The sequence below is a fragment of the Lynx rufus genome, unplaced genomic scaffold, assembly GCF_022079265.1.
Source record: "Lynx rufus isolate CCGP_SWC_20201006 ecotype Redwood Valley unplaced genomic scaffold, mLynRuf1.p SCAF_13, whole genome shotgun sequence".
Taxonomy (NCBI): Eukaryota; Metazoa; Chordata; class Mammalia; order Carnivora; family Felidae; genus Lynx; species Lynx rufus.
Window position 1 is genome coordinate 21,337,039 of NW_025814827.1, and position 26,418 is coordinate 21,363,456.

Sequence of the window (26,418 nt, forward strand, 5' to 3'; positions counted from 1 at the left end):
ATTATTCTCAAGGTATCTCCCATGGTCTGACATTTGACTCTTCTCTATAGGAAAGCCCTAGTCTGTTGAATTCCCACTTGGGGACAACTGATCCTAGGATCTTATATCTACTAACCTACAGATGCCAATGGTTAGCAAATGACAAGGAGTTGTGGGTAAGGCCAAGAGCTCAGCCATGTAGTATATGGTGTAGGGCCTTGTGCCCATAGGAGTTGTAGATACACTGGCTATAACAATATTTACTTCTTTACTAATGTACAAAGTATACCTGAAGGACAGGCTTCACGTACATTTTAGAGGCAACTTAAATTTCATTCTAATTCATTCAACAAAATAAAACCTTATCACGTATTAATTGTTTAATACTAGTAAGCAGTTACATGAGACATACCTTCCTAAGACACATCTCCAGCTGTATCACAAGCTTTGCCTAGGAGCTTGCTGGAAGTGCCAGTTCTCTGGTACTACTCCAGGTCTACTGAATCAGCAATTCTGGTGTTTGTTAATAAGCCTCCAAGGTGATTCTGCTGCAAGCTAAAGTTTGAAAACCACAGTCCTAACTAACATAGAGTAGGGTGTAGGTGAACTCTTCAGAGAGAACCTGTTGATGGAAGGTGTACCTAGCAAAGCCTGGAAGACAGAACTTCCTTCTGACTGTGTGAATTTAGTTCAGGATTTTATCTTTATGGGACTCTTGCGGCTTCAGAAATGGGGACAGCAGAGAGAGAGAGAGAGAGGCAAGAGTCTAACAGAAGCTGTTTCCATTCTGTTCTATAATAAAATACAGTTTATATGAAGACAGAGTCACGAGGTGTAGATGATTCTCTTATGGATGCAGTAAAGGAATTGCCATTCAAAGAGCTCCAGATGAAATAAAATGAAATTCTAATAGGATTGTGGCAATGAAGCTAGGGATTCTCTACATTTAAAGGATCAGACAGGATTATCCAAATATCTCCCATCTGCAATCTGCTCTCATTTGACATGCAGCTACTGGTATTACTAAGTGAGATAGTGATCAATTACCCAAAGTCATTATGATCTCCTGAGCTAATGGCATGCTCTTGAAATGGGCTAAATATCCTGTCAACACCACCAGTAGGTCCATCTAGGGTATTACTCTTGCAATCAGTAAGATAAGAGCCCTGGTTCAAAATCCATCTTTTCAGCCCCACTTTAGTTATGGAACATTCAGGATTAGAACAATGCATGGAGGATAAGAAGTATGCTATCTAGTAAGTGACATCAGAAATGTCACTTCAGTGATTTACAGTACTGTATTTTAATGCATGCAGCGTAAGATAGAATCCAGAGAGTTGCCTAGGTTTGGCTCAAAGGTTGAAAATAAATGGTGAGTTGCTGCTTTCCAACTTATCAATTGATTTGTGATGATACCAGATTGTGGAGGTAGTATTGCTCAGTGGTTACAAGCACTTTATCCATACCATTTCTAGGTGGGTGCCTTGTTTGAGTTACTGAAACTTTCTAAGCTTGTTTCATCAGTGGAATGATTAGGAAAAATAATAGTATCTGTGTCATGGGGTTGTAGTGAAGAATAAGCAAGACAAAATATGTAAAGTGATAAGTACATAGTGATGGTCAATTAATTATCATCAGTAAGTTTGAAAATTAGGATTACATTCCCCAAGAACAAGGAATACGTGTGTCTCATTCACCATAGTGTCCCCAGTCCCTGGAAACTCAATAAAAACAAAAACAAAAACAAAAACCAGCCAGAATCATAGCCAAAAGTCAACATTCGTTGGTTTGTTTTTAATAATGAAGATATCATTGCTTCATATCTCTTTTTTTAATTAAACTGCTCATATTTACCAAGAGCAGCAATATAGCCATAGAAATGTTCACTGCCCACATGCACTCTTTGCCTGTCATCAGAGCTATGAAATGTGAAGCATCTCTTTGGTATATTCAGTTTTACATATGCTTTCATAAGAACAAATCATTCCTTTAAATCCCACTTTAGAAGGCTCAGTCTTCCCAAATGTTTGCTGTTATCATTTTTGATGTCTTTTCTCTGGGAGGTTTAAATCAATATAAGTTCCAGGAAGAGAATATGATTTCAATATTCTGACACAAGGATCCTAATTCTAAGAAGGATAGGGTTTTTAAGACCAATGGTCACATGTAATGGAAGAACACCAATTCTAATAGTCTGACATGGCTGTGAAATACCTAATTATATTAACCATAAAGTCCCAGTTTTCATTTTTATGATTTTTAAAAATCATTCCAACAAAATAGAATTTATTTTTCAATGAAATTACCCATTTATACTTTCCCAGAAAAGGTTTATTTTCTCACATTATTTCCTCATGATAATAATTGGGTAGTATTGAATTTACATGGATTGAACAAATTTTAGTTATGTAAAATTTTTTTTTATTGTGCCAAAAAAACCTCACATTTCCTCAGTGACACATGGAGCCTAATTCTTTTCTCCTCACTTCAGAGAATGTGTTTTCCTGTGTGTGATTCTAACATAACTCTCTTTGTAATCTCCCACTTCTTTATACTTTCCTCCAGCCCACTTGCTTATACCTTGGGCAGTCTAAACACGGCTGAGTGCAGCTTCACAGCTGCAGAAAGGTCAAAACTACCACGGAGCGGAGGGTGGTCTGAGGCCCAAGGCCTTGACCCCTAGTGGAGCTTTCATTCTGCTCTTGATACTTACATGCTTCTGGCTTACACAACCTGCTACATGATCACTCTGAGGGTGAATCCTAGTTACCTTTCTCATAGAGTGCACAATTACAATAGCATGTTACCAAATATATTAGCTCTGAGATTATTAAACTCTCAAATGACCCTTCTACCACAAGTCCCACAGATTTCCAAGAATAGCATGTGACACACTTTTTTCTACAGTATCCCTAATGACCCCCTTTCATTCTTCTCTTGGCAGGCACCCAAAATGCAGCTGTTCATCGAGAAAGGACTTTCTTAGAGAATTTTTTTTAGAGTAATTCTCCCGCAGAGCTTACTGCAGATTTTACCACGCTGGGAGGTTGAAATCAGCTGCTACCAACAGTTTCCTCTAGAGATGATGAAGAGAAATGATTTTTAGGTATTATCGTTAAAAGCAGGAGATTACTTTAGCCTACCTAATTAACAGATGAAGACTAGAGTTCAAAATACTTGATGGGACACAAATAATGTAATACAGTTTAGGCTGACAGTTTATCTACCTAAAAGTCTTCACTGGCATCTCATTTTCTTTCCTTCCTTCCTTCCATCCTTTCTTCTACTCTTTCTCGTTCCTTCCTTCCTTTCTTTCTTGCATCTATCTATCTACCTACCTACCTACATACCTATATATCTCACAGCTCCTACTTTCTACTAAAAGAAGTTTGGCCACTTTGCCTGTTCTTCAAGACTTCTTACAATGAGGACCTAAGCTTCCAATTCTAGTTCCATCAGCTCTCTCTGAGTCCTATGTTCTCTCTTCTTTGGGATCTCTCAGGCTAGAATCCCAATCACAGAATGACAGAGGGTGACAAAGACTCTGTCCTTGACCAAACTCCAGCCAGACTCCTCTGAGCCCTCTTCTCAACCAGCCCTCAACCTTGGCATCAAGACTTGAACAGAACAGTAACTGTTTCTAGCAGTTCAAAGGCACCTCTCTGGGATGATCCGAGGGCCCCTTGAAGTGCCTACCTGAGAAAACTAGCTAGTGTCTTTATAAGAAAAGCAAATTTGGGTACACAAATAAACACCAGGGGTGCATGTGTACAGAAGAAGGATCACATGAGGACCCATTAAGAAGGCTGACATCCCTGAGCCAAGGAGAGAAGCTTCAGAAGAAATTAAATCTGCTGATACCTTGATCTCAGTCAGGCCTCTAGCCTCCAGAACTGTAAAAAAATAACGTTTCTCTTTTTAAGCCATGATTCTGTGGTATTTAATTATGGCAGCCCTTACAAATTAATACATCTTAAATATTATATAATTTAACTGAGTTTTGGCATTCCTTTATTTTTTAACATGTCAAAGCTGTATATTTGTTTTTATATATATGTGGAGAAAGAAATCTTAAGACTATGTAATCTGATCAAAATCAATCTGTCAACTAAGAAAACTACATTTCATAAAAATGGAATGAATGGCTCAGACTCATACCACGGTTATTGGCTGATTTGAAATGAGAACTCTGTTTTCATGACTCCAAGTCTTATAGACTTTTCATTGTAGTATAGGGTCCGTTAAAAATACTTGCAATTTAAATATGAAATGCCAAGGCTCATTTTCAGCTAAGAAGCACCATATCTGGAATGATTTTGCCATCCATAGTAGTTCCCTCAATGGTATGAACAACTGAATCACTAATGTGAATAACAGATTTTTAAAGATGATAAATTCATATTTAATAAACAAAAAGGGCAGAAAGAAAGTCAGATGACAAGCCTGGAAACAGAACCTATTGGTACTAGAATTAGAAATTCAATTGGGGTAGTGGTGTCAAAGAAGAGTAATACTACAAACAACAATAGCATTTGTCAAATTCTATGTGAGAAAATAATAAATGCCACCATCTCAGAAAAGAAAGGATGCACTCCATTTAACCCACCTTTGCAAATCTTCTCATTAAGTGAGATAACGCTTCAGGATTAGGGCACTCCAGTTTCTTAATAATCTCAAAGCTCTGGTTAAGCTGAGCAAAGACATCAACCACAGAACAAGAGAAGAGGGCATGATCAGACGTCTGCTGGAACTGAAGGGAGAGAAGGCGATACCATTCCAATAAGCACATTAGAGGGACTGTGGAAAGAGTCAAATCACGTAAATAAGTGAATCTCCTATACCATGTACCTTCATCTCATATGCCTTCATTTCCCATTTAATAAAATGCTTACCCATTTCAAAATCATTCATCTCCTTTCCTGGAAAAGTATTAGAACTAATATTAGAGACAGGCTCCTATTAATTGGTTTTTCCATTTCTACATTGAGGGACTAGTTCTCTCATTCCCCATAGATACAAAGATGGGTTAGCAAGCCTATTGTGGCTCAAGACTTTTAAGTTGTTCCAGAGGGATTTGGAGGGTGTCTCCTCCTAATCTTGAAATCCTGGAAAGCTTTCAGGACCAGGAAGTTTTGTTTAAGCTTGGTGAACTTGTAGACCCAGATCAATTCAAGAGGTAAAGGAATCCTGGAAGCAAAAGGGTAATTTTTTTTTTAATTTAAACAATTCCCTAGAGTTTCTAGCAGCCCTTAAAAGTTGTGTTTTACATTTATTTTGGTCATTAGAGGATTAAAATAAAATTAATTAATAACAATGAGCCTAACAATCCCCGTTATGTTACAAGTGAATAGTGTGAAAGAGTATTGACAAAAAGTCATCTTAAACTAATTTAAACTTACTCCATCTTTTTTGTCTCTTCCTAGTGCTCCATGAAGAAACTCCATTGATACATCTTCATTTTCATCTAGCCACTGCATGACAAAAGGCTCAAACCACCTAAAAAAAATAATAATGTTACATACCATAAAAGATGTCATTTGCACATAATTAACAGTGAATACTGCTCTTTCCTTACATGAGAGTAATTCAGGACCTAAAATCTCTTTTCATTCCCTTTTTTGTAGTTCTGTTTCCTGGAGACCTTTAGCTTTACGTCATCAAACACATACATCCCTGTTTATTTACTTTCATTGTCTATCTCTTTCTTAGCTCTTCCCATGGTTTTTAAAACAAGCTTAGTTCCCAATCCCCACCCTACAATTCCCTTTATAATTCAAAATTTTATAAAATGTCAGTCATGTGTGCTGTGTCCCCTATTATGCCATTCTCTCACTTTTTAGTACTTTACTGTTGGGCTTCCGCCCATACTATTTTTTTTTTCCTTTTTTTTTTTTAAACGTTTATTTATTTTTGAGACAGAGCATGAACGGGGGAGGGTCAGAGAGAGAGAGGGAGACACAGAATGGGAAACAGGCTCCAGGCTCTGAGCTGTCAGCACAGAGCCCGACGCGGGGCTCAAACTCACAAACTGTGAGATCATGACCTAGGCCGAAGTTGGACGCTCAACCGACTGAGCCACCCAGGCGCCCCGATTTATTTTCCTTTAACTCATCTTAGGTGCTCACCTCTGACTTGTGATCTGTAATCCATCCGCAGTTGGGTTTTGTGAATGGTCAAAGTTTCAAAGTTCTTTTTTCCATGTGGAGGTGCAAGTGCAAAGCATCTTTTATTTTAGAAGATAATCCTTCTCCCTGCTGCCTTTAATTGGCATCATTGGTGCATATCAGGTAATGGCGTATGTGGGTTTGTCTCTAGACTACATTGTCCTATTGGTCTATTTGTCATACACTAACACCACTTCATTTAATAGCTGTGTATTTTGATTAAGTCTTCATAACTAATAGTGCAGCTCTCAAGGTTTTTTTTTTTTTCTTCCTTCGTCTTCAAGATTATCTTGGCTATTCCTAGTCCTTTGTATTTCTGTACTCATTTTTTGATTGAATTTGTCAATTTGCACAAAAATATCTGCTGAAATTTTTAGTGGGATTGCATTAAGTCAATAAGTCTATAAGTCAATGGGGGGAGAATTACTATCTGTACGGTAATACACCTTTTAGGAACATTGTGTATATTATTTAAGTTCATCTTAAATGTCTCTTAGTAACATGTCTCTAAGTAACACATTCTAGAAGTAGAAGTCTTGCACATCTTTCATCACCATTTGTTTCTCATGATTTTAATGATATTTAAATGGTAAGGTTTATATGTAATTTTTTAATTGCCTGTGGGTATTATATAGAAACTTAATTAACTTTTACATAGACTTGTTCTCTTTTTAATTCTATTAGTTACCCTGTAGTTTCTTTTGGGTTTTCTAGATGCACAATTATGTCATACACAGATATTGACAGCATTAATATATGCTTTTGCAATCATTCTATTTTTTCTATTTCTTTCTTGTCTTATTGTATTATATAGCACTTTTAGTACAATGTTAAATAAAGGTGATGTTATCAGCTCTCAGTGTCATTTTTTTTTTTTATCTCAGGGGGAAACTTTCAAAATATTGTCAATAAGCATAATGTTTGGAGAGGAAGGGGATCAAGATGACAGAGTAGGAAGATCCTGAGCTTTTGTCCTCTCACAGGCACACCAAAATCTGTAATTATGTATACAACTATCTCAGAGAATGAAGTGAAGAATAACAGAACAGATATTATCTGTTAGCCACAAGGAGACAGCTAAGACAGGTGGAGAGGTGATCTAGTCAGGACTGATGCCTGTCAGTGTAATGACCCACAAGAGAGAGGGATACTGTAACTGTCCCTCCCTGAGGAATAAGGGGTCTGAGACCCACATTAGGCTCCATAGCCCAGACAACCTCACCAGGAAAATGAGCACCCAGAATATGTCTTTGGAAACCAGCAGGGCTTATATCCAGAAAAGCCAGAGAGCAACAGAAAATGGAAACTCTACTCTTAAAGGACATGCACTCAATCTCACTTACTTTGAGTCCCAGCACAGAGGCAGCACTTTGAAAAGCACCTGGGCTACCTGTGAAGGAGTTTCACTGACTAATTTTACAGCATGTGACAGAAGAGTGAGGATGTGTTGGAATATTCTCTGGGAAGAGAAGCCTGGCGGACACCATTTCCTTTTCACTTCTCTTCTATTTAGTTGACCTAGCCCTGGTGGGCACCTTTTCTGACACTCTCCATCTACTGCACCCAGTGCCCGACCCTGCAGAATCCCCGCCTAATCCCCTGCCCTGGCCTGGCTCTCCTCCCAAGTGGTTTCCCACACTGCCGCATATGGCAGGAGACTTCAACCAGTTGTGGGGCCCCTTCCAAGCAACCCCCTGCCCCACCACACATGGTGGCCAGCACTGGGGTTCCCTCAAGCAATGCTGCCTAGGTTTGGGTGCATGCCAATGCAATAGAGCACCTGAGACAGTAGTAGCCAGACCTCATAGCCAGTCAGACCTCAGTCAGCCACACCACAGGAGACCAGATATGGAAGCAACCTAAGTGTCCATGGATAAATGAACAGATAAAGATGTGGTACAGATATATAATGCAATATTATCAGCCATAATAAAAAAATGAAATCTTGCCACTTGTAACAACACCCCCAGAGGGTGTAATACTAAGTGAAATAAGTTAGATGAAAAAACACAGACGCCATATGATTTCACTTATGTGTGAAATGTAAAAACACCAAACCAACATGCAAAAGAGAAATCAATTCACTGATACAGAGAACAATCTTGCAGTTGCCAGAAGTGAGGAAAGGGGAGGGATGTGTGAAATAGAGGAAGGGGATTGAGAGGTACAAACTTTAAGTTATAAACTAAGTAACACATGGAAATACAATATACTGTATAGGAAACATAATAATATTGTAACAATTTTGCATGGTGACAGATAGTAGCTAGATATAGGATGATCAATTTGTAATGTATATAATGTTGAACAAGTACGTTGTACTCCTGTTTGTCGACTACATTTCAATTGAAAAATAGGCACAATGTTTGTATAGTTGTTTCTCTTTTGAAAGAGTGTGTCTTTATTATATTAAGATAGTTCCCTTCTATTTTTAACTTCCAGGAGAACTTTATAATAAACCGGTCTTGTATTTTATTAAATTATTATTTTGTGTCCAGTGTAAGGACTGTAGGGATTTTCTCTTTCATTCCTTAAATGTGGTGAATTGCATTCATTACTTTTAAAATGTGAAACCAATCTTGTATTTCAGGAATAAATACTTCTTGGTCATGCTATATTAGTCTTTTTATAAACTACTGCATTCTATTGGCTATGCTATTTATTTATTTATTTTTTAAATGTATGCTCAGAGAGAAATTGTTCTTTAATTATATGTCATATTTTCAATAAGTTTTAGTAGGTAAAAATATGCTGAACTCAACAAATTATTTGAGAAGTTTTCCTGCCTTTTCTGGAAGAGTTTGTGTAAGAGTGGTGACATTCTTCTTTAAATAGTTGGAAGAATTCCATTTGGAGCCTTCTGCACCTGGAGTTTTTGTTGTGTGATTTTAAACTATGGATTCAAATTTTAAAACTTATGGGCCTATTTAATTTTTTTTTACATTAGCCTAGTAAGTTATATAAAGGAATTGGAGATTTTGTCTAACTTCTAAATGTGCTGGCATAAATAATGTCTTTTTATGTTTTACATTACCTTTAGTAATGTCCTTTTCAGATAACAATTTGTGACATCGGTTTTTCCTTTTCACTTCCCATTGGTCTTGCTAAGTCTTCTTTTATCTTTATCATATTTTTAAAACATCAAATTTGGCTTTGCAATTTCTTCCATTTTAAAATTTATTTTTGTTTCTGGTCATGTTGATCATTTTCTTCCTTCTACTTTCTTTTGACATAATTTGGTTTTTAAACTATTCTTCTGACAGTTACACTATTGATTTTATACCTTTCTCCCTCTCACTACAGAATCATAGAATTCTATAGAATTTCTGTCTATGGAATTATAGAATATCATTCTATTTCCTGTTTTAGCTGCAATCCACAAGTTTCAATATGTCATATTTTATTATCACAGTTCAAAATATTTTGTAATTCACACTGTGATTTCTTTTTTAACTCATGAATTAGAGTTTTCTGCTTAATTTCCCTATCTGGTCATTTTCTAGTTATCTTAGAGTTGATTTCTGGCTTAATTCCACAGTGGTACTAGAATATACAGTATATATTTCAATCTTTGAAAATCCATTAGACCTCCTTTATGGTCGAACAAATAGTCTATTTTGGTAAATGCACTAAGTGCATATGATAACAATGTGTGTTTTGTCATCATTTGTGATAAATTGTAGATAGGTGTGTGTGTGTGTGTGTGTGTGTTTGTAAACAATTCCCACAAAAAATTATGGAACCTCTAGGTGACCAGGTACAGATATAGATACAGAAGAATAAATATATTTAAGTATGTTATTTGTGTTGTTGGAACTTCTGTATTTTTACTGACTTTTTTGTCTGAATGTTTAGTCAGTTGCTGAAAAATGTAATCTCCAAGTAGCATTGTAGATTCATTTTTTCCTTTTATTTCTGACAATTTTTGCTTTATATATTTTGTTAACATGTTATGAGATACATTTACATTTCTAACTGATATATCTTTTGTTAAATTGCTTCTTCAATCATCACGAAATATTTCTATTTCTCAAAATTATTTTATTATATTTCTTACCTTGAAGTCTCTTTTAATATTAGTATCTTGTGAAAATTTTATCTCAATTATTATTTTCATCCTTTTATTTAACCTTTCTAGATGCATGAATTATGAGCAAGACAGTTTGGTCTTACTATTTTATCTGGTAGGCCAGTATTAATCCATTAATATTTAATGATTACATTCAATTTTCTGATATATTTAGTCTTAAAAATATCATCTTGCCCCCCCCCCCCAAATTTCCTGCCTGCTCTTTATTCTTTGCATTTTCCTTTCTTACCCTTAGGTATGTTTTATTACCCTCCACCCTACTGTGTTATGAATACACAATATTGTACCTTATGGGGTTACCCTATAAATTATAACATATATCCATGACATATCCATGATATATTAGAGGATTTTTATATTTTTTTAAAGTTTATTTATTTTTGAGAGAGACAGAGACAGAATGAGAGTAGGTTAGGGGCAGAGAGAGAGGAAGACAGAATCTGAAGCAGGCTCCAGGCTCCGAGCTGTCAGCAAAGAGGCCGATGCAGGGCTCGAACCCATGAGCTGTGAGATCATGACCTGAGCCAAAGTCGAACTTCAACTGATTGAGCCACCCAGACGCCCCTAGAGGATTTTTAAATTGGAGTGTTTTACACTTTGTGAACAATTCAAGGATCATACAACATATTAACTGCATGTGTTTATCCAAGTGTCTTGTACTTTACTTCTATGTATATTTTCTTCTACAGATTTTTAATTTTTAAACAGTTAACATATTTTAAATTTTATTCTTTGCATACATTTTGTAGTGCATTATTTGCTACATTACTATATTTTTATCTTAGTCATTTTCATTCTATCTGACGTATGGCTTATATATTTTTGGTGAAGGTCTGCTGGAAATGGATTCTTTCAGCTTCTCAGTTATATAAATATACTTATGTCACTTTGTTTTGAAAGGATATATATTATTTTTGGAAGGATATTTTTGATGCTTATAGAACTCTAAGCTTGTTAGTTGTTTTCTTTCAGCACTTAAAAGGTATCATTGCAGTGTATTCTGGTTTCAGTCACTCCTACTGAACAATCATCCATGAGTATTACTGTAGCTCCTTTGAAGGTAAAGTGTCTTCCCTTCCTTGACTTCAATAAATGGAAAGTTTTTTTAAATTCTTTTTTGGTTTTAAGCAATTTTCTATGATGCAATGACAGGTAGTTTTTCTTGCATTTAAATATTCTGCTTAGGACTGATAGAAATTCTTGAGCTGTGGTTTCATGTTTTTTTCATCCATCTTACAAAATCCATACACTGTGCCTTCTCTCTTCTCCTTTTCTGGGACTCATTTCTTTGTACATTAGACCTTTGCAATTTGTCCCATGTACTCTTTGTTCTATTCTTTCTTCTATATTTTGTATTTTTTGTCTCTCCCTCTATTTTATATGGAAAATTTCTCCAAATTTATTTTCCATTTTCAGTCCCCTCTTCTGCTATATATAACCTGCCTTTAAACCCATTTATTACATTCCTAATTTCATCCTTTTTCAGTTCTGCAATTTTCATTGTATTCTTCTGATAGAATGTTGAAATTCTCTCACATTTTGAAGATACATCAAAGCCTATGTCTGGTAAGTATAATGTCTGCTTTTTCTTGGAGTCTAGTCACTTGGTGCTGTTGCCTGACAGTCTAATTTTTTGTTGAATATTACATATTATCTATGAAAAATTATGGAACCTTTGATTGGTCATTTTCTCCTGAGAAAATCTAAATTTGTCCTTGTATTTACAGGATCATAATGGAGACAAGGCTGAATTTTAGGCTGGGCCATTTCTAGTTCTTCAGAGCCCTGAAGGATCTCACCTGAAAGTCTGGAAAGTCTTATTTCTTAGGAAGTCTTGACCTCTCATTTTTGTCTCCCTAGTATTATGAGGCTGCTGACGTATCTACTCAATTTTTAACCTCTCAGTCCCTGCTTTCTACTTGCTTATTTCTGCCTCAGTCTCCACACAAGGGCAGATTAAAAATCAGAAAATACCAGGGCGCCTGGGTGGCGCAGTCGGTTAAGCGTCCGACTTCAGCCAGGTCACGATCTCGCGATCCGTGAGTTCGAGCCCCGCGTCGGGCTCTGGGCTGATGGCTCAGAGCCTGGAGCCTGTTTCCGATTCTGTGTCTCCCTCTCTCTCTGCCCCTCCCCCGTTCATGCTCTGTCTCTCTCTGTCGCAAAAATAAATAAACGTTGAAAAAAAAATTAAAAAAAAAATCAGAAAATACCTCAGGGAGAAACTGTATGCAGGATGTTATGTTTACTTCTCTGGGGTTCCCATCTCTTTAGGAATTGACCCTGCAAGTCCAAGCAGCCTTCATAGTACTGAACACCAATTTTTATTTCTCCAGCCTAGGGAGATTGCTATAAACTAGGCTGCTATTCTCTGTTTGGCCACCAAGACCTGCACTGCTAATTGTCAAATACATGGGAGCAGGGAGGATGGAGAGAAAAAAACAAAACAAACACACAAACAAAAACAAAAAACAAAAAAACCTTGTAGCAAATACAGGAATCACCTCAATGCATTTCTCTTTTCTCAGGACCATAACTTCTTAAATCCTGGTTGCCTTGATTTTTCTCTGATGCTATTTAATTTTATTCAGCTTTTATAATGGTCTTCAGTATGCATGCCAGTCTGATTTTAGTGTAGTTTCTTCGAGACAGAGCCAAACAAAAGTGTCCAGCTAACAGCATCTCTTTTTTACAAGCCAATGATACTATCAGCTGCTTAGGCACATATATTTCATGTTTAACTCTTCCCTATTTCTTTTATCCTCATTTGTATTTAGTTGACAAATTATGTAAATTCTATCTTTGAAATCTCTCTCCCACACATACTCATCTTTGACATCCTTGCTACAATCACTGTCTAATGTGTATAGACTTTTAACTTATCCCAGTATCTCACTGTACCCTATAAACTTCTATGAGAAAAGTCATACTAAAAGGAAATTCATTACATTACTCCCTACCTTCTAAATCTCTTCCTTGTCCCCCATTCTCTGTCTCTTCCAATGCCCACAATGCCTAAGAATGTGGGGCAAGCTTCACAGCATTTATTTATAATAATCTAGTTCAAAACTACATTTCCTATCTACTCATTTTGTAAACATATCCTATACCCCACTAGAATGGCATTATTTCCTGTGGACCCTAGCCTATATATTCCTAATTCCATAATAATGCTCATAACTTACCTTTTAATCTAAATGCTTTTCTTGCCATAAACTGGCCAAATTTTCAAAGTCTATATCAAATGCTACTCCATACATAAAGATTATGTAGAGTCCTCCATAGGGTAATGTCTCTCTTCTGTGAGAACCCACTGCACTTTGCTTGTGCTTCTTGAATTAGTGCTTATTAAATTTTGCCTTGCTTTGTCAGGAATTTTATACTTATTAGTATCTCATCAAGCACAAGCTTCTTCCAGGTTGCAGTCTTTATCCTATTCACTATTGTCCTATAGCACTTGACATGGTGCCTGGCATATGGAAGACCCTCGTCAATAGAATTAAATAGAATTCTGATAAATGTCAGATGCAGAGTATTACAGGTCTGTGTGCTTAGAAATGTATTTGATACAGGCATATTTATGAAAATATTACCTGTTTAATTATAATTTCTATTTTAGAAATATGCATTTCTAAGACATTTTTTCAGTTTAAATTAAAGGGAAAAATCTGAATATAATGCTCAGTATACAAATACCTTCATTTTCCCAATAAAATCTGAGTTTGAGCACTTTCACAGAAAATAACCTCATTATGTAAGCCATATTTGTTTTGTATTTCTTTTCCTTTGAGTTGAATATCCAAGTGAATGCAACACAATTCAATTAAATATGTAGCTGAAAAATGCAACACAATTCAATTAAATATGGTCCGAAAGAAATGCAAGTCATTTAATGTTAATTTTATAATAGAAATGTCTGCATCCACGCAGAGACCATGAGAAGAAATTTTAGGGCTGCATAATTCAGGTATAATTTTTACAAGACTATGAATTGAAGACTTGGGGGTGAAAATCACTACTTACAAGGAATATTCAGGGACAGCATCCTTGAAGGCAGGAAGCTCTCGCACGTATTCATTATAAAACCATTTCACTTTGAAATGCAAATTCATATAATCGGTGCTCTTGCATAACCGCTGCTTCTCATGTTCTATAACAGATAAAATCAAACATTTAATAAAGTTTGGTTTGCCAACAATGCTGCTGTATTCTAATCTACTTTTATTAGTGGTATTTTAAAAAGGAAGAGAATAGCATATTTGAGGTAAAAGCTAAGTGAATTGTTAAAGACAGACCTGAAATTTCACAAAATGCACAAAAGCATCCTAGGTCCTCTGTGGAATAGGGGAAGTAATAATGAAAAGTAACTTGAATGTTCTAATGTGCTTGCCCGAAAAAGGTGAGGATTCTGATGTAAAGTGTTAGAACCTACCAAACCTTTTCTATTTATTTGCATGCTTTCATATTTTGACTACTTTTAGCCTGATGCAAAGTTCTAGGGAGAATTAAAACTCTAAGCATGGATAAAACATGAATCAAACTAGGAGACATAATCCTTGATAAATACTGGCAATGTGAATGAGTAGATCACATTTCTGGCCTGGATATTTAACATTGAAAGAATTAAGAGTTGAAAAGGAGAGGAAATATATCAAACTTCTAAGCCAGATGATTTCTTCTTCCCCTTTTAAGCTCAGCTAAAATTATTTTGTACCCTGTGGCTCTTTTGACATTTCTTTAGCAGGATTTCCGAATACGTGACTTTTTTTTTTCTTTTCTTTCTTTCTTTCTTTTTCTTTTTCTTTTTTTTTTTTTTTTTTGCTCTAGCTTAGAAAGTATAGCTTAAGACTGTTTCTTTTTCTTCTTTTAAAATCTGGATATATAGCACTGGGGAACAGTGACAAATAATAGTATTACTGAACATATTTATCGCTGCTTCTCCCCTCCCTCCAATATTAATATCTCTGCCAATTCTGGCTACAAATATAGATATAACCAAACCCCAAATATTCCAGACTATAAGTTGAAGTGTCCTCTTACAAGTTCTGCATGAGGTCTGTGAATGTTTCTTAAGCAAAGTTATTTGATTCATATTGGAGACATCCCATACTTTACATTTCAGACTGAAAATACTAACTGAAGCAATTAAATTGCTAAACACAAATTGAGGGCATCTTTGTTTTCCAAAATGTGACTATAGAGGGATTTAAATACCAATGATAAACACAGGAGGGAACACAACCCCCAATCAAACATTTTCAAATTATCTAAACTATTCATTCAAGACAATTTGTAGAGATTATAATTGTAATCTAATGTTATGCATAGACACAAGAATAAACTAGTACTTATAGACTAAACTCCCAAACAAAATTATGAACTAGGTAACATTTTGCTTCAACTCTCTCCAAATTTATTTCATTCTTTCTTTCTTTTAATGTTAATTCTCCCCAACCCTTCTCCTCAGATGTCTAGTATCCCTCCACACCATAAGAGGAGACATTTATTTGATAAACTCATAGTTAGGAATTTAATGCAACACTACCCTCAAACCCAGATAAAATAAGACCTTTGTCTTAACACCCACACATTAAGAAGACTCTACTCGTCACAAACTCAAAACTTAAATAGATTGTGGTCACTCGGGATCTCATACGTGGTACCCACAGAGTGAGCCAGAACCCTAAACATCTGCTCTTGTGACTGACACCACCTGCTCTTATGATTAACACCCTATAAGCTCACAGAAACACTTTGGACTATCTTTTGTTCTATATTCTAAAAACAAGAGGTGACTACTTCCAGATGCTACTAATGTTTGTAGACTGCCATTGCTGACAAAGAAATAGATACTGCTTTGGAGTATGGGAAGAAATTTGAGCTATGGAAGCATTTAAGAGAAAGGGCAAACTAACTCACCAGTTCTTTCTCTGGATGGCATAAATCCAACAGATTACTGCCTAACAAAGTATTATTTCCAAGTTTTAAGAAGTACCCATTTTCTTTGGTTTCAATTTATGCATTTGAAGGCACTCATGAATCAATGAGGCATGCAAAACAGGTGCACCTGCTGGCTGGGGAATATTTTGAATACTAAATCATTCATATGACTCTCAAAATTTGTATATGTGTGGTTCTAGATGTAATATACATGAAACCTGAAATTCTTTGGCAACTAGCTATCTACTGACTTCTAGAATTATCAATAGTTTTATTTTTGGAATTTAAATTTACAAGGTTTGACTTATTAAATTTTAGCTTTATTCAAATGATTTACATAAAAACTTAGATAATTTGCATTGTGTCCTCATTTTAATAAATATTTTTAAGTATCTTCAAAGAAAAAGAGTTTTCTGCAAACTATATACGAACTATATCTGAAAGTACATTTGGAAATAATTTAAAATTTTTTGTATAGTTTATGTTAAATTACATGAAATTACATAAATTACATTCAGTTCATGTCTATTTTGAATGTAATAATATTTTATGTTTTAATCCTTTAATATTAAGATTGTGTGTAAACTTAGATTGGATGGGAAAAATATAAGTGCATCTCAGAAAAGAAAAAAAAAGGAATAGAAAAAGAAATAGAAAAAAAGTTCAGTGACAAGATATAATTTTTTTTAATTTTACAGAGAGAGAGAGAATCTTGAGTAGACTCCATACTCAGTGCAGAGTTTGATGAGGGGTTGGATGTCATGACCCTGGGATCAGGACCTGAGCCAAAATCAATAGTCAGACGCTCAACCAAGCCACTCAGGCACCTCTATACTTGAAAGTTTTATATCAGGAAAAAATTAAAGAGAGCAGACATCATGTGACTTAGCATGACTGTAAATAGAATGCAAAACATTTAAAATATTTTATTATAACTGCCTAATTTGTAACTGTGCTGAAATAAAGATGAAAATACATTTTTCTGAAAAATATAATTTATGACACTTAGATGTTTACTTTGAAAACCTAAACACTGCCACCCAGAACACCTAAATATACACAGTGATAATTAAGTTGTATTATCTTTGACATTTTGCCAATATGCAGCCTATTAAAAAAGAAATGTTGTTTTTAATCTCATCAATATACAAGGACATTTATTTGTTGAGGTAGGAATATAGAACTACATTGCATTCAACAGTTTGTTAGCTTGATTTAGAAATTATAAATATTTAGGTCTACGGTAAGTGGGGCTCCATGTGTGCTCTTGACTTTGCAAATGTTATCAGTGAGCCTGACTTGATGTGTTACCTCTTCCAAGAGTGTTTGCACATTAACAGAATCCTGAAGGTAAGGGTAAGCCAGTTCCAGCTAATACCAGGAATGTATATTTAGCATTTATCTTCTGCTAGGTCATGTAGGAGGGACTGTGGATGTAAAGATGAAGATCCATGTGCATAGAGCTCAGGAAGGGTGACATATAATACTACATGTAATACAACATGGCAAGTGCCATTATTTGATATGCAGAGGGGAATACTGTTTCTCAGAGGACACGAATTTAGCCCCACCTTTGTGCTTTAGGTGAACACTTAAATAGAGAAATGATTTGTGATTAGTCGTTCATTGCACAAAGAGGAATTTGAATCAAAGGACACATGTCATATAAAACAAGACATTTTTCTTTGAAGTACTATTTAATATATATGTGTCTTTTTCATGAAGCTCTATGTCTCCAATTAAGACTGTGGGTTTTTATCCCTTCTTTCAGGTTTTTAGATGTTTTAGTAGTGTGAGTGAACCTTAAATTTATATTGTACCATAAAAAGAAAAAGTTTACCAATCTTTGTTCCTTACAATGAAGTTAACTCTGTACTTTGGAAAGCAGGTAAAAGCCAGCTGTAGGCAGTGTCCCTGTCAGTTTTTCAGGAAAGAATTTCAATTTATTTTCATAATCCATGTACACTTCACTTCTCCATAATTACAAAAGTCTTTTCTCCATCCCTATTTGGGTACTCTGTTCAGAACATACAGAACATCCCCGACTCATTCACTTGGACTCTGAAAGCTTCCTCAATTCCTACATTCCCCTCATTCCTGCTGTTCCTACACTTTCAGAAAGGAATCACCTCTAGATGTTGAATCTTCTGTAGCCACAGAGTAGCCAGGCTACTTTCCCTTCTTCCCCACCTCCCAAGTCTCTCCATTGTGGATCAGTATGGGAAAGGAGATAGGAAGGATACCAATGATCCTTTTGCAAAATGAAATCTAATACTGCTCTAGTCTAGAGACCATACTCTAGTTCCTAGGAATATATCTGACAGAATAGCTCAAACTATCAGGGTTTTACCAGCCTCTTTGCAGAAAATAAACTTAGAAGATTACTATTAGCTTCCTCCTTACAGAAATGCTTTCCCTCCCTATGAATTCTTTCCCATTTCTTGAAGTCATATTTCTCATGTACTATCAACCAATATTTACTGCTGTCTGTGGACTGAAACAGGAGACCAGTACCATCTGTTTTCATTTTCTGCCAATTCAACAAGAATAATGGACATCTTTACATGTATTATGCACTTCAGCTGATACAGCAAGAGGTTTTCAGTTTATTGAGTTAGTTGGTGATGTAAGCTTGATCTTGAGGAAAATGCAAACAAAACTGGAAAGGGTATGCTCCTGTATAATAAGGCCCACTTGTGATGTTTGTCTTTAAGTAGAAAATATTAATTATAATTTAAACATTTTTTAGCAGTGACTTGTAATCATTATTAGTGATTATAATCAGTATTAGTGGTGAATTTAACTATTTTGCTACCAAACCATGTCCTTTTCTTCATAGGCATACAACCAAACCATATTTCCCAACATTTCTTGCAGTAGGCCTGGCCTGTGACTAAATTTTGGGCCAAAGCAATGTATGCCATTTCCAGACTTGCCCTGAAACACCTACTCTGAAATAATCCTCTTTTCCCTCATTTGTTAGCCAGATGCTGAAGATCCAAATGAGGATTTCAAGGCTCCGTGGAATCAAAGAGCCACTAAAGGGTAGAAGTCTGGGCCCCTCAACCAATTCTCAGAAGAGAGTTGCCGAATCAGAAGTACCTACTTGGACATATACAAGTGAGAAATAAACAAACCGATAATGTATTAAATAGTTTGTTACAGAGTTGGGCTACCTGGAATTATATTCTATTGCATTACAAAAAGTTTTAAGATTGAGACCCACTTGCTAATTAACCTCCAAATTGTTTTCTACGTTCTTATTTCTTTTATATGTGTATATGCATTTATCTGTATATATGGATATAGATATTCAGGCTATTCCCTTGCTTTGCGAAACTGTGTTAGTAAAGCTATGTCTATCAGACCTCACTATGAATTCATCCACCATCACACAGGAAATCAGTTAATCAAACTTGTTAAGTTTATGTTAAGAAAACAATAAATAGGCTCTGAGAAAGGAACAATCATAGAGGTAAAATAGATTAATGCCACTTTTTATTTTTCTGTCAGCCTTATTTCATACTTGTGGGCTTTCTGCTATATTCTGAGGAGTTATTATCACCACTTACGTGACTGTATAAAAAGTGAGCTGTTATTGTTCCAAAATCCACATGCCTGTTTTTCTTGGGTCTTTAGATATCCCTCCCATAATGTGTAATTATATATTATAAAAGGACAGTTCAAGTAAACTACAATTACATCCTAACTGCCACCTACCAAATATCAATGTAAGAAATAATATCAAATTCAAAATATTCTTCAAATTATCTTTAATTCCATTCAAATTATCTCCTGCTTAGTGCTAGACCACACTGACAGAGTTATATTTATCTCATAGAAGATAAATGACTCTTAGAATTTATTTAGCCATCAATCCTCCTACATTTTTAATTTTGGCAACAAAGATTTAACTAGCTCATTACATTTATCAAGTAAAACATTTAATTAGTTTTCCAAATTGCCATACAATAATTTTGCACAAAATTTAATCTTTGACTTTCAATGCTAAATATGAATATTTTACTACCAGTATAAAACTGCTTTGCTTAAGTTGTGCAAAGACACTTGTTAATTTGAAAGTATATGCCTATTTTCCTTTAGATGGCATTTACAAGCATTTAATTGAAAAGAATATATTTTTTTTGAAAGTTGATGTTTATGCATGGGATTTTATGTATAATGCAGTAATGTACAATTATGTATTAGTATATAGGATGGGGTGGTATACACTCAATCTATTCTCACGCCAAAAACAAATGTGCTGCCATCAACCATCACAGTGTGATTTTCTAGTTCTTAGTTCTTACTTTTATTGCATAAACACTGTGTTGCCCTATAGTTGGTAGTGTACATTTTTTTAGGACTATCTTAAACATCCCTGTATTTTATACTGGTGATGATATGGAAGTTCTGGAAGGAATATCAAATAATAAATTGGTATTAGGGGCCCAAGGACATGATGTTTTGTGACATATTGTGTACTCACAAATCTAAAACTACATCACCTAGAAACTTTGGTTCTAAAAATAAATAGGTATCAAACTTTTATATATAATAGATACATATAAACATTTATAAAAGATAACCATAAATTTTTATTAACTATATATAGGTGGGGATCATGGGCTCCTTTTTATACACTGAAAGTGCTAAACCATGTAGTTAGAAGTAAAAAAGAAAAAGAGAATACAAGTTATAGGTTTCTATTTTAAAATAGCTCTATAAAGGGCTTATAATATCCATACATCTTGGGGTGAGAATCATATAAATTTCTGGCTGCCAAAGTAAGCTGGTATTAAGAAGCTATATAGCTTGAAATAATAAAATAAAAATGAAAAAAATATATATATATAACATGTTAGCAAAAAGTAATTTGTACCAATGGGAAGCTTCCAGGGAGGAAAATCAGCCAACAAGAGAAAAGATTAAGTACAATAGTAAATTACTGTAATCAACTTTCTTAGGTTCAATGACTACAAAGCAACAAATATCATTAATTTTTGTAGGGTAAGAAAAAAATACCAGTTTCTTTCATGACACATTTCTGATAACCCAGCCTTAGCAAAACACTAGGAAAAAGAAAAGCCAATAAAATCTGCCTTACTCCATGACCACTAAAACTGATGCTAGAAGCAGTTTTACCTTTGAGAAGGAGTAGCTGACAGTCCTCACCATAAATGCAATCAATCTCTCAGCAGAATCCCAGAATGCATCTAGGCTCTCGAGGTTCATTAAACCAGGAATGATGTGGAATCAGACTTACTTCATAAACACACTCTGATACATCTGTGGTGAGTTTAGACATATATCAACCCACAAACCTACACTGGCGGGTTTAGAATAAGAACAGTGCTTTCCAATGGAACTCAAACCTCCTCAACCCATCTCATTGTCATCCAAAACTTGAACTTTCTCTATTTCTGAGAAAAAAGTTATTCACAAATGAGCTGTGATTTGGTCACCTTTTACTTTAAAACTTTCTTTGCCAAATTTAAGTAGCACCATACCAACACTTTCTCTATAATCTTCATCGATGACACAAATTCCTATACTTCTGATGTGTTCTGAAGCCAACTCAGTATGTAGAGTTACTGAGCTCCAGAACACCCAGAAGGGGAAACATACCAGTTCATGAGCTGGGAAAATAAGGAAGTAGTATGGAGGCAAGACCACATAATCTGGTGCTAGAAACCTAGAGATGGATAGTTGTAAAGGAAAAAGTGGGATGGGATGAGAAAGAGCATTCAAAATCAGAGATGGCGAAAAGACTGGAATATAATAGTAAAATACAGGCACCCTGAACAGCTACTGGAATTAATTGACAAGTCATGGAGCAAGAGTGTGTGGCTGACAAGTTCAGATACAAGAAGGTTAGTGTGACTAACACAGAGTTGAGTGGGCAAGAGTGGTGACAGCTAATTTCAGAGAAAAGCCAAGGCCAAATCACACAGGATCTTGTAACCTGTGAGTAAGGACTTCTTCTCCTAAGAGTTATACAGTAACACTGGAGGATTCTGGGGTAATTTACATTTGTAAAATATCATTTTGGATGCCGTCTGGAGACAGTAGGAGGGTATAAAAGAGACTATGCAGAACAAGCAATGGGTGAGGCATCTTAGACATGGGTGGTAATAGTGATGATTCTGGTGGAAGGGGTGAGGCATGGGATCTATTCTTGGCTGTCTGTATTTCTGTCACATAACCATGCCTGTAACCTCTTCCGTTCCTAGATAAACTCTCTTAGAACAAATAGGGCGACTTAATAAAATTTTTATTTCCCCACACTACCTTCTCTGCTTAGAACCATAGATGGATGGATAGACTGATAGATAAAAGGATGGAAAGACTGTATCTGGCTCTTTTGCCACGTCTCTTCCATCATTTTCTCCTCAGTCTTGCTGAGGATAGAGTAGATCATCAAGCAGACTGGTAGAGTACCTGCTCAACATTGGACTTGGTCTATAAGTGCGGTAGTTTATTAGCTTCTCATGGGGGGAAAAGCCACTGCTTTCTTTGTCTTAAAAGGTCCAATCATCTGTATTAAAATAAAAGGCCCTGATTACTTAGGTCAGTAAGTTTTTAAATTAAGTATTGTCAATGAAATATAGACAATGTTACTCCCACATACATAGATCATAGAAGCCACTTACAAATAATCAGTTTCATGTAGTTCTCAGAAGTTTATATCTTTTATTGCAATAACACTGCTTGTACCTTTTTCTTGAAAGACTCAAATATTTATGAATTTTACTTCTCATAGCTCCCTGTACTTTTTCTCATCACTTATTTAAATGTAACTTGTAGTTGAGATTCTTTTTTAGGATATAATTGACTTCTATCAATTTCTATAAATATACAAAGATTTCTCTTTTTGGTAGATTTCAACTAAGCTATTTTTTTCTTTGCTTTCTGAGTTGCCATGATCTCTTTATTACTTATAAAGGAAAAGTAACTAATTGATAATTCATTATTATAGGTGAAAAAATCAGTTAATTTATATTTTAGCCAAAAGTTGTTACAACATCCTAAATATGTGATTACTTTTCATTTTATTATTGGTGGTAATTTTAATTTTATTAATAATTTTTTGGTAATTCTCAAAAGAGACAATAGTCTTTAAACATATAAAAAATGCCTAACTTCATTTATACTTAAAGGTATAAACATTTAATGAGATGGTACTTACCAGTGTACAAAAAATAAAAAATATACAGATTCATATATGTAACATATATATGAATTTATATATTTATGTACGATGCATATTCATATATAATATATGAAGTTTTGATTTTTAGGGAAAAATTGACAATATATGTCAAAATTTTAAATGCATGTATTTTTCTGGCAATTCTTTTTCTTAGAATTCTACTTACAAATGTATGGGCACATGTAAACAAAAACTAGGGGTTTATAGGTATTAGCAAAATATTAAAAATAGTCTAAATATATACTGATAGAGAAAAAAGTATGTTTTATATACCCATTCTACTGAAAACAATACAATTCTAACAAAAAATGAGGTAAATTTAAATGTTTATATAGTACTAGTCCCAAATTATACTCTTAAGTAAAATAGAAGGAGTGGGAGAGTATGAATGTATTCTACCACTGGTATGAAATGGAAAAAGATATGTACACATATACATATGTAGGCTTAGAACATTTCTGCAATTACACAAGAAATTGAAAACAGTGATCATCTTTAGGGAAGACTGGTCTGATAGCAAAGAGAAGTTTTTCATACACTATTCTTTTGCACTTATTATTTTAACCATGTGCATCTTACATTTTCAAAAACAAATACTTGATTTAAAAAATACAATTAGAGGGTCGCCTGGGTGGCTCAGTCTGTTGAGCGTCCAACTTTGGCTCAGGTTATGATCTCACAGGTTGCGAGTTCGAGCCCTGCGTTGGGCTCTGTGCTGACAGTTCGGAGCCTGGAGCCTGCTTCGGATTCTGTGTCTCCCTCTTTTTCTGCCCCTAACCCACTCACATTCTGTCTCTGTCTCTCTCAAAAATAAATAAACATTAAAAAAATTTTTTTTTTTTTAAATTCAACTAGAGGGGCGCCTGGGTCGCTCAGTCAGTTAAGCATCCGACTTTGGCTCAGGTCATGATCTCACTGTTCCCGAGTTGGAGCCTCGCATGGAGCTCTGTTGACAGCTCAGAGGCTGGAGCCTGTTTCAGATTCTGTGTCGCTCTCTCTGTCTCTGCCCCTCCCCTGCTCGTGCTCTGTCTCTCTCTCAAACAAAATAAAAAAGAAAGAAAGAAAAATTAAAAAAAAATACAACTCGAAACAGTAATGAGCAAAATAGAAAATTTAGGAAAACAAATCAGTAATTTCAAGAAAAGCTTAATAAAATCTTCCAGAATGCAGGGCTAATTGTTAGAGCAGAAAATTACAGAATGAATGACAAAGAAATCAGAGAGACTTCTATTAGAGATCCAACATGATAGAAAAAAGTCAAACAAATGGGAGAATCAATAATAAAAGGCACAAGTAAAGAAAACCATCTTGCAGTGGGAAAGAGACAGGAAAACAAGTATGAAGTTAAGGAATTCTCCACTAATGAAAAGATACTCCCATCTAGATATTAGTGAATAGATACATTTGCCAAAATGTCCGAAGGACAAAATACAGAAAAAAATCTTACAGGCTTTTAAACAGAAAAAACAAACATAAAATTAAAATAGGTTGGCTGTGTCTCTTCCATTCAGTAGAATGTGATAATGAAACAACATCTACAGAGTCATGAGAGGAAGACCTGCCAAGGACTAAATAATTATATATTCAGTCTTATTTTTGACAGGAAGGCAAAGTACAATAGTTAAACCGTCTGGTTCCACTAATAAACGATATGTGGTTTATTGGATGTGGAGGGATTGGTTCCTTCTTTCCTAACAGCATGGGGATAAAGCTGAAAAGCCATACATTTTTATCATGAATCATTATTTTTCATTATAGAAATAAATCTATTGGACCCAAGGAGTTTCTATGTTAAAGCCTCTCTCTTAGACCAGACTTATGTCAGATTCAGAAATCTAATTACACAGGAATTACAATTTTTATTAAAAGATGAAAGAGCTACCACCAACCTATGCCAAGAAAAATGTTGAATGGAGAGATCCAAAAAGTTATTGTGGTTATCTCTGGATAACTCTCTTCCTCGAAGTATTTGTGTTTTAATAAGAATTATTTTTCATGTTTATTTTGGAAATAATTCCAAAATAATTTGAAATATTTCCTCAAACAGTAGAGGAAAGTTCACAGAAGAAATAAGGATTACCAGAAATATCATTATTCACAGATTTGTTATTAAACTATGACTCAATACCCTTCAAGATAATGCTCTGCAAATTATGTATCTCTAAATATAGGTGTACAATTTGTGTAAATACTTTGTTATATAACCCACTCCTTTCACTCAACATTTTTCCATGTCAATGAAATTAGATTTGCATCATTATTGAAAATTATTTCCAAGAAACTATGGTTTGTCTATTCTTGGGCATGAACTTTACCTATTTCTGTGATTATTTTTTGGTCTGACTTCAGGGTCTAAGCTCTTTCTGCTGTGTCATACAACCTAATCAAGGGTGGTTTCAAGCAGAAAAAACAACTTTTAGGTGGACTGTAGATCTAAAATTTTAAAGTAAAGTAATAAGCTTTTAGAAGAAAATAGGGGAGATTATTTTCATGTTCTTGGGTAGACAAAGATTACCTAAATAGGACAAAAATAGCATTAACAAGAAAGGCATTATAGTTACAATTAAGAATTTCTATTTATCTAAAGACATGAAGAGAGTAAAAAAGTCACAGACTGAGAGAAAATATTTGGAATACAAATATCCAACAAAAGGATAACATCTACGATACATAATTTTTTTAATATTAAGAATATGTCAGACAACTCAGTGAAAACATGGGCAAAATATTGAAAAGATAGTTCATCAAATAAATATCCAAATGGCCAATACGCCTATGAAAAAATGATCCACTTTATTCATCACCAGGGAAGTGGAAATTAAACCACAATTTGAATTAAGAGCCATTACATATCTACCAAAATGGCTGGAATGAAAAAGAAAACGACAATACCAAGCTGGTAAAGATGTAGAGTAATTGAAACTTTTATACACTTTTGGTGGGAGAGGTAATTATTATAACAACTGTGGAAAACTATTTTGCAATATCTGCTAAACTGAACATATGCATCCCTATCACCTAGTAAGTTCACTCCT

The 26,418-nt window shown here is 34.9% G+C and overlaps 1 protein-coding gene across 2 annotated transcripts in view; it reads right to left on the reverse strand.

Moving 5' to 3' along the window:
* Positions 1-26,418, reverse strand: part of UNC13C (unc-13 homolog C) — a 585,929-nt gene that overhangs the window by 129,153 nt on the left and 430,358 nt on the right. For both annotated transcript variants that reach the window (XM_047074451.1, XM_047074449.1), the window contains 3 exons: positions 14,254-14,380; positions 5,379-5,475; positions 4,586-4,729 (listed from right to left, as the gene is read on the reverse strand). In XM_047074451.1, the coding sequence (XP_046930407.1) occupies positions 4,586-4,729; positions 5,379-5,475; positions 14,254-14,380 (368 nt within the window). The remainder of the gene's footprint in view (positions 1-4,585; positions 4,730-5,378; positions 5,476-14,253; positions 14,381-26,418) is intronic.